This window comes from Hemitrygon akajei, chromosome 31, assembly GCF_048418815.1.
Source record: "Hemitrygon akajei chromosome 31, sHemAka1.3, whole genome shotgun sequence".
In the NCBI taxonomy this organism is placed as follows: Eukaryota; Metazoa; Chordata; class Chondrichthyes; order Myliobatiformes; family Dasyatidae; genus Hemitrygon; species Hemitrygon akajei.
In genome coordinates, this window is record NC_133154.1 from 31,721,851 (window position 1) to 31,737,204 (window position 15,354).

Consider the following 15,354-nt stretch of genomic DNA (forward strand, 5'->3'; position numbering starts at 1 on the left):
ACAGCCGGAGTCACCCCAGTCTGTATCAGCCCTTTTCTTAGACAATATGGGTGGCTCTGAAAAGAGCCTTTGGGTATTTTAACTGACATTTCACTTGTTTATTTGCCCTTGGGGTTGGCGGGTCCGCCGGATTTCTTGGGCAAAAGCACGGCCTGGATATTTGGCAGTACCCCGCCCTGAGCGATGGTCACCCCTCCCAGCAGCTTGTTGAGCTCCTCGTCGTTGCGGACGGCCAGCTGCAGGTGTCTGGGGATGATGCGGGTCTTCTTGTTGTCTCGGGCCGCGTTGCCGGCCAACTCCAGAACTTCAGCCGTCAGATACTCGAGTACAGCAGCCAGATAGACTGGGGCTCCGGCACCCACCCGCTCAGCATAATTACCCTTTCTCAGGTGCCTGTGAACACGGCCCACCGGGAACTGCAGTCCGGCCCGGGACGAGCGAGACTTGGGCTTGCTCTTAGCCTTACCACCGGTTTTCCCTCGTCCACTCATTTTCACACACTCGTAAACAGAGAATGAAAAAATTGTTCCGATTTCGCCATTTCTATAGTTTCTGGGGGATTGTGGAAGGGCACTTACGATTGGTGCTGCAGCACTTTCTCCAACTGGTGATTTGGAAAAATCCAATCAGCGAGTTGTCCAATTCTCCAATGATCAGTTGGCAGCGAGAAATGTGTGGAAAATGACTGTCAGTACCTAAAAGGACCTGAAATTTGAAAAGCCCGCCAAGGGAAAAAAAATTAAACTGTAGTCCAAAAAAAAGCTGTCAGCAATATCTGAGCGAGCATAGACTGCCCACATGACCAGTCCTGTTCTGTCCGCACGGAAAGTGAATTAATTATATCATAACTGTCTCTGTGAATGTATCCTTCTTTATGAAAACACATCACATCATCGAAGGGTCTCTTCACAAACTATGGTTGAAGCACAGAAAGAGCGATATGAGGGTTAATTTATTCTCATACAGATTCAGGGCACTTAGCAAACAGTATAGTGGAGTAATTGAGAGGCATTACTTCATAACTCGAATACAAACAACAGCAAACACAAAAATCCTATTCGACTTCATTCATTGTCACCGAAAAGTTTCACTGGGACAAGTGTTTGAAAATGTAGACCTTTCTTGGAATCTTTCTTGGAAAGATAGAGCCTTTTGGGGTTTCAGCATCCTTTGGCGATATACTTGGAGCTGGTATAGTTGTTCACCTTCTTTGTCCCTTCAAACACGGTGCTGTAGTCTTTGCCAGTCTGCTACAGTATCCAGAGCTCCAGCAATCTTGGTATCATCCACAAATTTACTAACCCGCCCTTCTACATTTTACATAGGCCATTTATATACATCACAAACAGCAGAGGTCACAGCACAGATCCCGGCAGACCTCCACTATTTGCAGACCTCCAGCTCGAATAGCTGTCGAACAGCCCTTCAACTGTGACCCTCTGTCTTCTAGTGGCAAGCCAATTCTGATTCCAAACAGACGATTTGCGGCAGATCCCATGCATCTTAATCTTCTGGATTCATCTCCCATGAGGGAATTCGTCAAACATGGACTATGTCCATGTACACAATATCTACTGCCTTACCCTCATCAGTCTCTCTTGTGACCTAGTCAAACTCTGTTAGTTGGTAAAATACAGCCTGACATGCTCAAAGCAATGTTAGCTCTCCCCAACTAGACCATGAGTTTCCAAATGTTCATATATGCTATCCCTAAGAGGCTTCTCCAGCAATTTTCCAACAACTGAAGTGAGACTTATCAGTTTATAGTTCCTAAGATTTTCTCCTGTTCCCTGCTTAAATGTTGGTACAACATTGGACACACACCAGTCCTTCAGGGTCTCACCTGTTTCTAGAGAAGACATGAAGATAATCCTAGAAACGTTGGAAATAATTGCCAGATGTAGCGTGTTCTGTTAGTGTTTCAGGATTTTCTATTTTTGTTTTAGATTTTCAGTATTTGTCGATTTTTTTAATGTTCACGTTTCTACAACTGGTTGTAGTAAAGATCTATGTCCTACAGTACGATGCTGAAGATGTTTATCAGACAGAGTTACAGTGTAATACTGGGATTACCCAGATCTGGGTCATCAGTGGTCTTTTTCCTTAAATCCCCAACCTGGTATTAAAGAGTGGAGTGTTGTATTGGTCTGTGTCCTCACTGACCGGTCCTGTGTTCTGGCAGCTCAGTGTACTTGGAATACAGTGCCAGTGTCTTAACAGAAGTGTGTCCTTACTTAACAAACTAAGATTGTCCATTCTGAACTCTAAACGTGGGTGGGATATGATACGAGGGAATATATGGCCACAAGAGACCATTTGACTCATCCATTAGGTGCTATCACCTTGTACAACACTCTCATCAGTCCTGTGCCCCACTCACTCCTAACCACTCTGCAGGTCATTTCCCCTGAAGGACTCCTGCAGACAGAGTCCCACATGAGAACCACACTCAGAGGAATTCAAGACAACAGGAGCAGGAGTTCCCACCTGGCACCTCACCCCTTTCCCACTACCCAATGTGATCATGGATCTGCCCCAGGCCTCAGCTCCTCTTCTATGCCAGTTGCACATCACCCTCATATCCCTGGTCTTTCCAAATTGTATCTCCCTCCTCTTTAAATTCCTCCAGTGATCCATCCTCCAAGTTTTCCTCACCCTTTGCAAGACATTCCTGCACATCATCTTTAAGTGACCACTCCCTCACCTATGTCCCACCATTCCAGCTTCTCCCACTGGTGGAAACATCACAACATCTTCCTGTTAACACCCCTAAGGGACCTTGTGAGGTTCAAGAAAGTCACTCCTCATGTTTCTAAACCCTGAAGGACTTGCATCTGATTTCTTTGGAATTTTGTAATAAAACAACTCTCTCATCCCTGGAATTGTCCTGTTGAATCCATTGAGTGATCTGTTCTTCAGTGAGGGGACCAGAACTGTCCCCAGTCCTCCAGTGTGACCTCAACAACTCCCTGTAAAACGAAAAAAATAATTCTCTATTTCTAATCTCCAACCCACCTTTAATAAAGACCAATGTACTATTTCCCTCCCACTGGACAAGATTAAATTCCATCTGCCATTCCTCTGCCTGGTGGTCCAGATGATGAAGACCATGTCATGTCTAACACAATCCTCCTCACTATCTTCACATCAGCAGATTTTTTTGTATCGTGCTGATCTCACCAACTACATTAACATCCAAGTTGTTGAAGTCTACCAGAAACAGAAAGGATCCTAGCCCCAATCGATGTGACACACCACACCACTGGTCACAAACGTGGAGTGAGAAGAACAACTCTCCACCACTACCCTGTGCCTCCCATAAGCCAAGCTGCTTTTAGACCCAGTTTGCACTTCACTTTGTATCTCATGGGTTCTGATCGTTTGGACCAGACTCGCATGCCTGAAATGCAAAGGCCTCAAAGAAGTCTATGTAAACAACACTGTGTCAGGGTCCGGTCCGGAACCGCGTTCCGGGTTTTGATCCGGTCCGAGGGCTCCGGACTCCTGGTCCTGCAGTTGTCCCTCCCGTCACCCGTGATCTAGTTAGGACCCTCCTGGTTCAAGAAGGCACACCTGTAACTCTTTGAGCTGCCGGTGTTAATAAGGGGCCTTGGGACTGGGACCAGGCGGGTGATCGTTTTGTTCTGTTTCCCCGCCTGCTCCGAACTCGTCTCTGCATTCTGTTATCCCGCACGGGCTCAGACCTATTCTTCATCATGCTTCTCTGCCCGTTCCAGTACTGCCAGGTTGGTCCGCTCCCTCACCTTTCTTCCCATGCTCTGGTCCCGCTTCTCCGTTCGGTTCTGTGTTTCGCGCGGTCGCGCTGTCTGCCGGCCGTTTCCGAATTTCCCGTTGTCATGGCTGTTGTGTTGATCGACCTGGACCTATGCCCGTTCGTACCCCTTGCCCCTGTCGGGCACGTCTGGCCGACCCGCCGTGGCCTGGCGGAGGTTCTGCCTGTTCTTATCCCTTGCCTCCGTCGGGTGGATCCAGCCGACCCGCCGTGGCCCGGTGGGGTTTCTGCCCCGTCCTCGTCTTCCGCCCGAACTCTGGGATAGTGCCCCGCACCCGCCTAGGGGTTCGCGTCGTGCCCAGGCCTCCGGTGTTTCCGCCTGGGAGGCGTACCTACCCGGGATACATGCGGCCTGCCCATGGTGGGCTCTCGGCTAGCCTATCGCCACCTAGACCTGTCTGCCTGCCTGCCTGACTGAACCCCGGGAGCCTGCCTGCCTGCCTGAACCCTTGGGAACCCGCTCCGCTCTACCTGCTGACACTCGGGGACCTGCCCGCCTGAACCCCGGGAGACTGTCTACCTGAACTCGAACTTCGGGAGCCCGCTCCGCCCCCCCCCCCCCCCACCCCGCCCGCCTGAACCCCGGGGGCCGGTCCGGCCCGGCCCGCCTGCCCGACACTATCTACCTGAAGCCCAGCTCTACCCTTAAATGCCATGGCATCCCCATCCTGTCCTCCCCCTAGTACTTCAGTGCCTGCGTCCTGCGTTTGGGTCCATTCGGCCCCTCCTGACACACTGCCCTCATCAGCATACTGTACTTACTTTCAACTTCAAAACATTTAGTGTGTGGCGTCCCAAATGCAGTCGGCACCACAGCAGACTACCTATGTTGGAATAAATAGTTAGTCCATTGTTGTCAGTACTGACCTGAGGTGAAAACCCATCAGGATCAAGAAGGCCGAGGGTAAACTGCTAATTTTTCGGAGTAAAGTGAGATTTTAAACACTCGGGTTAAAGAGGGGCGAGACTGCGCAGGCGCATGACATCAGCCAGTAAAGCACGGAAGTTTTAAAATGAAGATCGCTGTATCCAGCGGGCAACGGAGTGAGAGGCAGCAGAGTGGTAGGGCTTTGGCTCAACGGGCTTAGGCGGTAATCGGACAAGGCAAGGTAGGAAGTATGTGTGTGAGGCCAGTTTTCTGTGCTCAGTGTCAGATGTGGGGGGTCCTGGAGTCTCCCAGCCTCCCGGACGGCCATGTCTGCACCAGGTCTTGAGCTGCAGCTCCTGAGGGATCCGAGTTAGGGAACTGGAGATGCAGCTTGATGACCTTCGCCTGGTCAGGGAGAGCAAGGAGATGATAGAGAGGAGTTATAGGCAGGTGGTCACATCGGGGCCACAGGAGACAGACAAGTCAGTTACAGTCCTGAGGGGAAAGGGAAAGAGTCAGGTACTAGAGAGTATCGCTGTGGCTGTACCCCTTGACAATAAGTGCTCCTGTTTAAGTACTGTTGGGGGGGGGGGGGGAGAGACAACCTACCTGGAGGAAACAACAGTGGTTATGCCTCTGGCACGGAGTCCGGCCCTGTGGCTCAGAAGGGTAGGGAAGAGACGAGGAAGGCAGTAGTGATAGGCGACTCTATAGTTAAGGGGTTAGACAGGCGATTCTGTGGATGCAGGAATGAATCTCGGATGGTAGTTTGCCTCCCTGGTGCCAGGGTCCGGGATTCTCGGATCGCGTCCAAAATATCCTGCCGTGGGAGGGTGAACAGCCAAAGGTTGTAGTACAAATTGTTACCAATTACATAGGTAGGAAAAGGGAAGAGGTCCTGAAGAAAGACTACAGGGAGTTTGGAAGGAAGTTGAAAAGCAGGACTGCAAAGCTAGTAATCTCGGGATTACTGTCAGTGCCATGCAACAGTGAGAATAGGAATAGATTGAGGTTGAGGATAAATGTGTGGCTGAGGGATTTGAGCAGGCGGCAGGGATTCAGTTTTCTGGATCATTGGGACGTCATTTGGAGCAGGTGTGACCTGTACAAAAAGGACGAGTTGCACTTGAATCTCAGGGGGACCAATATCCTGGCAGGGAGGTTTGCTAAAACTACTGGGAAGAGGTTAAACTAGAATTGTATGGGATCCGGACTGTAGAGACTGGGGAAGAGCAGGTTACTCACAAATAGAGAAAGCTTGTAGACAGTGCGAGAAGGAGGATAGGCAGGTGATAGTGAAAGGATGCGCTCAGACCAGAGGCTTGAGATGTGTCTATTTTAATGTAAGGAGTTTTGTGAACAAAGCGGATAAGAGAGTGTGGATCAGTACTTGGAGATATAATGGCCATTACAGAGACTTGGATGCCTCAGGGACAGGATTGGTTACAGCAAGTGCTGGGCTTTAGATGGTTCATAAAGGACAGGGAGGGAAGCAAATGAGATGGGGGCATGGCACTGTTGATCAGAGATAGTGTCATTGCTGCAGAAAATATGGACGCCATGGAAGAATTGACTACGGATTCTCTGTGGGTGGAGCTTAGGAACAGGAAGGGGTCAATAAGTTTACTGGGTGCTTTTTGTAGGCCGCCCAATAGCAAAGGAGATATCGAAGAGCAGATACAGAAACAGATCCTGGGAAGGTGTAATAATAACAGTTGTCATGATGGGAGATTTTAATTTCCCAAATATCGATTGGCATCTCCCTAGAGCAAGGGGTTCAGATGGGGTGGAGCTTGTTAGGTGTGTTCAGGATGGTGTCTTGACACAGTATGTAGATAAGCCTTCAAGACGAGGTGCTGTACTTGATTTGGTATTGGGAAATGAACCTGGTCAGATGTCAGATCTCTCAGTGAGAGAGCATTTTGGAGATAGTCATCATAATTCTATCTCCTTTATCACAGCATTGGAGAGAGATAGGAACAGACAAGTTAGAAAAGCGTTTAATTGGAGTAAGGGGAATTATGAGGCTATCAGGCAGGAAATTGGAGGCTTACATTGGAAACAGATGTTCTCAGGGAAAAGTATGGAAGAAATGTGGCAAATATTCAGAGGGTATTTGTATAGAGTTCTATATAGGTACTTTCCAATGAGACAGGGAAGTTATTGTAGGGTACAGGAATCGTAGTGTACAAAGGCTGTAATAGATATAATCAAGAAGAAAAGAAAAGCTTACAAAAGGCTCAGAGCTAGGAAATGTTAGAGATCTAGAAGATTATAAGGCTACTAGGAACGAGCTTAAGAAGGAAATTAGTAGAGCCAGAAGGGGCCATGAGAAGGCCTTGGCGAGCAGGATTAAGGAAAACCCCAAGGCATTCTACAAGTATGTGAAGAGCAAGAGGATAAGACGTGAAAGAATAGGACCTATCATGTGTGACAGTGGCAAAGTGTTTATGCAACCAGAGGAAATAGCAGAGGTACTTAATGAATACTTTACTTCAGTATTCACTATGGAAAAGGATCTTAGTGATTGTAGTGATGACTTGCAGCAGACTGAAAAGCTTGAGCATGTAGACATTAAGAAAGAGGATGTGCTGGAGCATTTGGAAAGCATCAAGTTGGATAAGTTGCCGGTACCAGACGAAATGTACCCGAGGCTACGGTGGGAGGCGAGGGAGGAGATTGCTGAGCCTTTGGTGATGATCTTTGCGTCATCAATGGGGACAGGAGAGGTTCCAGAGGATTGGAGGGTTGTGAATGTTGTTCCTTTATTCAAGTAAGGGAGTAGAGATAGCCCAGGAAATTATAGATCAGTGAGACTTATCTCAGTGGTTGGTAATTGATGGAGAAGATCCTGGGAGGCAGCATTTCTGAACATTTGGAGAGGTATAGTTATCATGGTCCGGTCCATAAAGACCGCGTTCTGGTTTACCGTCCAGACTATGTACTCCAGACTCCGGGTCTTCTGGCTGTCCCTTGTTTCATTTGGGGTTAAGGATAGGCACCTGATTCTCGTCTCGGGATGGGAATATAAGTGACCGTTGGTTCCAGTGTAGGTGCTGGTTCGTCTCGTCGGTATCCTGTCCTCGCCTCTGTGGGGTAAGTCAGGCCGTTTTTGCTGTTACCCTACGGTAGGATCTGTCCCTTCCTGTCCTTGCCTCTGTTGGGTAAGTCAGCTGTCTTTGCCGTTACTCTGAAGCTGGACTGTTCCCTTCCTTCTCTCTGAATCCTTGCCGGGTACCCACGCCAGAAGCCTTGCCGGTTACTTCACCTGCGTCCTCGCCTGTATCGCCATCAAGTTCAGCCACAAGAGTGAGACCGGAGCTTTGCCATGCCAACAGAAGGAACTATCTATTGTTAAGCTTGGAACTGTCTTTGTGTCCCTGAGTTTATTGTCCTTGTATGAGTCCCGGTCCTATGTCCTGTACCCCGGAGGGGTCCCGACTCTGTGTAAAGCCCTGGCCCTACATCCTGTTCCCAAGAAAGGGTCCTGGCTCTGTGTTCTATGTTCCTGTTCTCCAATCCTAGTCTCGGTGTTCCTGTGCTCAAGTCCAAGGCTCCGAGGAGGATCCAGTCCGAGACCAAGTCCAAGTCGTAGCCTAGGCCCTAAGTCCTGGTCTCGTCCAGGGCTAGTGTCCATGTCCAGCTATGCCTCTCCCCGCTTCTGCTTTGCTCTCCCTCGACCGAGGCTCTGTGTTCCTGCTCTCCGTCGATCAAGACCAAGTCTGAGCATCACGTTCTCGATCAAGTCTGAGCATCACGTTCTCGACCAAGTCTGAGTTTCATGTCCTCGTCCAGGTCTGAGCTTCATGTCTTTGTCCAGCCCTGGAGTCCTGCGTCCTACCCCACGTCCAGTTCTGTTGCCTTGCCACGTCCAGTCCTCGCCTAGATCCGGAGTCCGAGCCCGAGTCAAGACCCAGGTTCCGGGTCCCTGTCCAGTCTCTGGCTCGGATTCCTTGCCCAGGTGCCCAGTTCCTAGTTCCTCATCAAGGTCCCACTTTCCTGTCCATGTCAGGTCCTAGCCCATGCCCTGTCTCCTAGTCTTGTCCAGTGCCTGTGTCTTGTCCAGTGTCGTTTCTTCGCCACTTCCCTTGCTTTCTTGATACACCTAGTGCTCTCCCTAGCACTTCAGTGTCTGTGTCTTGCATTTGGGTCCATTCCCAATGCCCTCCTTATGACAATAATATGATTAGGAGTAGCCAGCATGGATTGGTCAAGGGCAGGTCGTGCCTTACGAGCCTGATTGAATTTTTTCAGGATGTGACTAAACACATTGATGAAGGAAGAGCAGTAGATGTAGTGTATATGGATTTCAGCAAGGCATTTCATAAGGTACCCCACGCAAAGCTTATTAAGGAAGTAAGGAAGCATGGGATCCAAAGGGACATTGCTTTGTGGATCCAGAACTGGCTTGCCCACAGAAGGCAAAGAGTGGTTGTAGACGTGTCATATTCTGCCTGGAGTTTGGTCGCCAGTGGAGTGCCTCGGGGATCTGTTCTGGGACCCTTGCTCTTCGTGATTTTTATAAATGACCTGGACGAGTAAGTGGAGGGATGGGGTAGTAATTTTGCTGATGACACAAAGGTTGGAGGTGTTGTGGATAGTGTGGAGGGCTGTCAGAGATTACAGCGGGACATTGATAGGATGCAAAACTGGGCTGACAAGTGGCACATGGAGCGCAACCCAGATGAGAGTGAAGTGGTTCATTTTGGTCGGACAAATATGATGGCAGAATATAGTATTAACGTTAAGACTCTTGACAGTGTGGAGGATCGGGGGGTCTTGGGGTCCGAGTCCATAGGACGCTCAAAGCAGCTGCGCAGATCGACACTCTGGTTAAGAATCGATAGGGTTTATTGGCCTTCATCAATCGTGGAATTGAATTTAGGAGCCGAGAGGTAATGTTGCATCTATATGGGACCCTGGTCAGATCCCACTTGGAGTACTGTGCTCAGTTCTGGTCGCCTCACTACGGGAAGGATGTGGAAGCCATAGCAAGGGTGCAGAGGAGATTTACAAGGATGTTGCCTGGATTGGGGAGCATGCCTTGTGAGAATAGGTTGTGTGAACTTGGCCTTTTCTCCTTGGAGTGAAGGAGGATGAGAGGTGACCTGATAGATGTGTACAGGGTGATGAGAGGCAATGATCGTGTGGATAGTCAGAGGCTTTTTCCCAGGGCTGAAATGGTTGCTGCCACAAGAGGACACAGGTTTAGGGTGCTGGGGAGAAGGTACAGAGGAGATGTCAGGGGCAAGTTTTTTTACTCAGTGGTGAGAGCGTGGAATGGGCTGCCGGTAACGGTGATGAGCCGGATACGATAGGGTCTTTTAAGAGGCTTTTAGATAGGTACATGGAGCTTAGTAAAATTGAGGTCTATATGTTAGCCTAGTAATTTCCGAGGTTGGGACATGTTCGACACAACTTTGTGGGCCGAAGGGCCTGTATTGTGCTGTACGTTTTCTATGTTTCTAATACCCTTTAGGGGAGGAAATCTGCCGTCCTTTCGACAGCATCAGTGCAACTCCAGGCACAGTGGTGTGACAGACCCTTCTCTGCCCTCTGAAATGGGTTAGAAAGTCACTCCAGAAGGACTGCGGATTGGGATACATTGCTGGCAATGCCCACACATCTTGAAAGAATTAAACCAATCCCAGGAAAGTCTGGCACAGAGTAAGGCCTTTCAGCCCACACGGGATAACACAGGTTGTTCAGATCATCCCCTCACACCCATGTAGGTTCAGACTTGCCGTGTGTAGATCAGAATTTAGTTGTAATTAACTCGGTCTGAGATCTACAATTCCAAGATCCTCAGTTCCAAGAAGAAATTAAATGATTCTCAGCGGCACCTTATTTCGCCTTCGCTTCCACCGGCGGTGCCGGATTCTGGGCGGGTTGAGACTGGCAACAGCCAGACACCGTAATTGCTCCCTTCATTCTTCTATTCAAAACGTTAGATAAATGTAATAATTTTCATACGTCCAAACAAACCAATGACAAACTTGTTATCCTGAATCCTTCATTAGCATAGGGTGGAGACACATTGCCGATTTAATCCGCACTCCGAGTGAGTTCCGCATTTTCTGGGTCGGTAACTGAGTGAAGAAATGCCTGAAACCAAAGCTCCGAAGAAAGGCGCCAAGAAAGCCGTGTCCAAGGCCAAGGGCACCAAGAAGCGCAGGAGGTCGAGGAGGGAGACTTACTCCATCTACGTCTACAAGGTGATGAAGCAGGTTCACCCCGACACCGGCATCTCCTCCAAGGCCATGAGCGTCATGAACTCGTTCGTGAACGATATTTTCGAGCGCATCGCGCGCGAGGCTTCCCGCCTGGCCCATTACAACAAGCGGTCGACCATCACCTCTCGGGAGATCCAGACCGCCGTGCGCCTGCTGCTGCCCGGGGAGCTGGCCAAGCACGCCGTGTCGGAAGGGACAAAGGCGGTCACCAAGTACACCAGCTCCAAGTGAAGCTCTATCAACTACTGACTAAACAAACCGAAAACAACGGCTCTTTTAAGAGCCACTCACTCCATCGCTGAAAGAGTTGCTCCAATATTTCAGCAGTGATTACTAACTAACCTTTCCTTGCAGATTTTCAGTTTAGAAATAATTATTATTTATAGCGATCAAGGTTTGCGATCGTATGCCCGTTTTAATCCCGGACTCGCTCTCACTACCCTGTGTACTGTCACCGAGCATTTTCCCCTTCTGTTGTCAGCTTGTTTCCGTCTTCAGACATTCACACACACAACTACACACAAAGTGCATCGTTGTGAGGCAGAAACTTGCTGTTACTGATTCGCTTTATCACCAACAGTTCCCTGTGCTGGAACTGTCCTGCGTCTTATTTGTACTTGTGATTCAGTATAGGTTCACGGTTTTTTTACATTGCAGTCTCGCCCTCCATCGTAACTTATGAAATGCGAACCGTCCATAGCCGGATGCGTTTCAAATTAAAACAGAATCCTGTCATGTTCAATGTTTGTATTGAGATGCTGAAGATGTTCTATAGGTCTGTTGTGGAGAGCGCCCTCTTCTTTGTGGTGGCGTGTTGGGGAGGCAGCATTAAGAAGAGGGACGCCTCACGTCTTAATAAGCTGGTAAGGAAGGCGGACTCTGTCGTGGGCAAAGTACTCAGGAGTATAACATCGGTAGCAGAGCGAAGGGCGCTGAGTAGGCTACGGTCAATTATGGAAAACCCTGAACATCCTCTACATAGCACCATCCAGAGACAGAGAAGCAGTTTCAGCGACAGGTTGTATCGATGCAATGCTCCTCAGACAGGATGAAGAGATCATTACTCCCCAATGCCATTCGGCTTTACAATTCAACCGCCAGGAGTAAGATATGTTAAAGTGCCGGGATTAGGACTGAATGTATTTAAGTAAACTACTTAAGAAATTTTTAAAAGCTATTATTAATGCTTTTTGAGAGGGTGATTTTAGATGCATATCATATTTTTACTGAGTTAAGTATTGTATGTAATTAGTTTTGCTACAATAAGTGTATGGGACATTGGGAAAAAATGTTGAATTTCCCCATGGGGATGAATAAAGTATCTATATATCTATGTTCTGATTCCGTATTTGTACCGATCGGTGATTAAAATGAAAATTAAATTCACAGTCACTCTCATATCGGAATACTGACTTTCGGCGATCCTGCTGCTGAATGTAATTGTAATTAATGTGAATTAATTGCTTGTTTGTGTTGTTTTGGGGTTATTAACCGATTCGCCGTCTTTTGCGCATTGGTTGCAGTCAGTAGTGTTGGGTAGTTTATGTGCCTTTGTTTTGTGGGTTCCTGAAAGAAGAATTTCAAGACTGTGTATAGTGTACATAATTTGGTAACTTTACTTTGAAACATTACTTTGCTCTCAGGAAAGTGAAGTTCCGGGTTGAAAGTGGTAACACAGGTGTACTCTGATAATAAATATTACTTTGAACTGTAAACCGCATTCACACAGTATATTATAACTGGATCAGGATCATGGTGTCTTTCTCACAGGCATATGTACATAACAGTCCGAACATAAACTTTTATATAAAGTTATTTTCCTCCTGACTGACTTTACAAATTTCACAATTTTATTTGTTTTTAAATTATTTGCGCGATTTATCCTCTTGCACATTGGTTGGTCATCGATCTTTCAGTATGGTTTCTGGTGCATTCAATTGTCTTTGTTTTGCGGGTTTCTGCAAGAAGAATTTCAAGGCTGTACATTGTCTACACAGTTTGATAACTTTACTTTGAACATTAAACTTAATTCGCGCAGTCTATTATAAACGGATCAGGATCATGTGGCCCCATTCACAAACCGTAAAATATAAATACACACAAACTTTCGGACGGTTCTATAAAATTATCTTACTCTTCGCGGACGTTACAACTTTCACAATTTTAGTGGTCTGGCCGTTAGTTTTGGCGCTTCTCCTATTGCCTGTTCATTGGCGATTAAGAACGCTCTCTAATCGGGCATTTCCGGAGAACTGGGACTGAGAAATGAGATTAGGCAATTTACCGCCAATCAAGCACCGCTCTGCAGTCATCCAGAAGCAAAAAAATATTAATTTTCGGTAACATACGGGACGAGGACGGAGGCCAGGTTCAGAGCGCGCGCTCTGTCTGCAGATTAATATTATTTTCAGGGGAGGATAAGCGTTTCAGACTGAGTGTGTAATAATCTAGGATTGACGCGCAGATGGAAAACAGCCGGAGTCACCCCAGTCTGTATCAGCCCTTTTCTTAGACAATATGGGTGGCTCTGAAAAGAGCCTTTGGGTCTTTTAACTGACATTTCACTTGTTTATTTGCCCTTGGGGTTGGTGGGTCCGCCGGTTTTCTTGGGCAAAAGCACGGCCTGGATATTGGGCAGTACCCCGCCCTGAGCGATGGTCACCCCTCCCAGCAGTTTGTTGAGCTCCTCGTCGTTGCGGACGGCCAGCTGCAGGTGTCTGGGGATGATGCGGGTCTTCTTGTTGTCTCGGGCCGCGTTGCCGGCCAACTCCAGAACTTCAGCCGTCAGATACTCGAGTACAGCAGCCAGATAGACTGGGGCTCCGGCACCCACCCGTTCAGCATAATTACCCTTTCTCAGGTGCCTGTGAACACGGCCCACAGGGAACTGCAGTCCGGCCCGGGACGAGCGAGACTTGGGCTTGCTCTTAGCCTTACCACCGGTTTTCCCTCGTCCGCTCATTTTCACACACTCGTAAACAGAGAATGAAAAAATTGTTCCGATTTCGTCATTTCTATAGTTTCTGGGGGATTGTGGAAGGGCACTTACGATTGGTGCTGCAGCACTTTCTCCAATTGGTGATTTGGAAAAACCCAATCAGCGAGTTGTCCAATTCTCCAATGATCAGACGGCAGCGAGAAAAGTGTGGAAAATGACTGTCAGTAGCTAAAAGGACATGAAATTTGAAAAGCCCGCCAAGGGAAAAAAAATTAAACTGTAGTCCAAAAGAAAGCTGTCAGCAATATCTGAGCGAGCATAGACTGCCCACATGACCAGTCCTGTTCTGTCTGCATGGAAAGTGAATTAATTATATCATAACTGTCTCTGTGAATGTATCTTTCTTTATGAAAACACATCACATCATCGAAGGGTCTCTTCACAAACTATGGTGGAAGCACAGAAAGAGCGATATGAGGGTTAATTTATTCTCATACAGATTCAGTGCACTTAGGAAACAGTATAGTGGAGTAATTGAGAGGCATTACTTCATAACTCGAATACAAACAACAGTAAACACAAAAATCCTATTCGACTTCATTCATTGTCACCGAAAAGTTTCACTGGGACAAGTGTTTGAAAATGTAGACCTTTCTTGGAATCTTTCTTGGAAAGATAGAGCCTTTTGGGGTTTCAGCATCCTTTGGCGATATACTTGGACCTGGTGTATTGTTCACCTTCTTTGTCCCTTCAAACACGGTGCTGTAGTCTTTGCCAGTCTGCTGCAGTATCCAGAACTCCAGCAATCTTGGTATCATCCACAAATTTACTAACCCGCCCTTCTACATTTTACACAGGCCATTTATATACATCACAAGCAGCAGAGGTCACAGCACAGATCCCGGCAGACCTCCACTATTTACAGACCTCCAGCTCGAATAGGTCCCTTCAACCGTGACCCTCTGTCTTCTAGTGGCAAGCCAATTCTGATTCCAAACAGACGATTTGTGGCAGATCCCATGCATCTTAATCTTCTGGATTCATCTCCCATGAGGGAATTCGTCAAACGCCTATGTCCATGTACACAATATCTACTGCCTTACCCTCATCAGTCTCTCTTGTGACCTAGTCAAACTCTGTTTCTTGGTAAAATACAGCCTGACATGCTCAAAGCAATGTTGGCTCTCCCCAACTAGACCATGAGTTTCCAAATGTTCATATATGCTATCCCTAAGAGGCTTCTCCAGCAATTTTCCAACAACTGAAGTGAGACTCATCAGTTTATAGTTCCAAGGATTTTCTCCTGTTCCCTTCTTAAATGTTGGTACAACATTGGACACTCACCAGTCCTTCAGGGTCTCACCTGTTTCTAGAGAAGACATGAAGATAATCCTAGAAACGCTAGAAATAATTGCCAGATGTAGCGTGTTCTGTTAGTGTTTCAGCATTTTCTATTTTTGTTTTAGATTTTCAGTATTTGTCGATTTTTTTTAATGTTCACGTTTCTACAACTGGTTGTAGT

General features: G+C 47.5%; 2 protein-coding genes across 2 annotated transcripts; one reads left to right on the forward strand and one right to left on the reverse strand.

Annotated features, from left to right (window-relative positions):
* Nucleotides 1-94: 94 nt before the first annotated feature.
* LOC140719407 (uncharacterized) lies at nucleotides 95-13,868 on the reverse strand. The gene is made up of 3 exons (XM_073034039.1): nucleotides 13,493-13,868; nucleotides 2,561-2,589; nucleotides 95-500 (listed from the first exon to the last, which is right to left on the reverse strand). The coding sequence occupies exons 1-3, from the start codon at nucleotides 13,854-13,856 to the stop codon at nucleotides 99-101; spliced, it is 795 nt and encodes a 264-aa protein (XP_072890140.1). The 5' UTR covers nucleotides 13,857-13,868; the 3' UTR covers nucleotides 95-98.
* Nucleotides 10,740-11,245, forward strand: LOC140719481 (histone H2B 7-like). The gene has a single exon (XM_073034184.1). It carries the CDS (start codon nucleotides 10,763-10,765, stop codon nucleotides 11,123-11,125), a length of 363 nt encoding a protein of 120 aa, XP_072890285.1. The 5' UTR covers nucleotides 10,740-10,762; the 3' UTR covers nucleotides 11,126-11,245.
* Nucleotides 13,869-15,354: the final 1,486 nt, after the last annotated feature.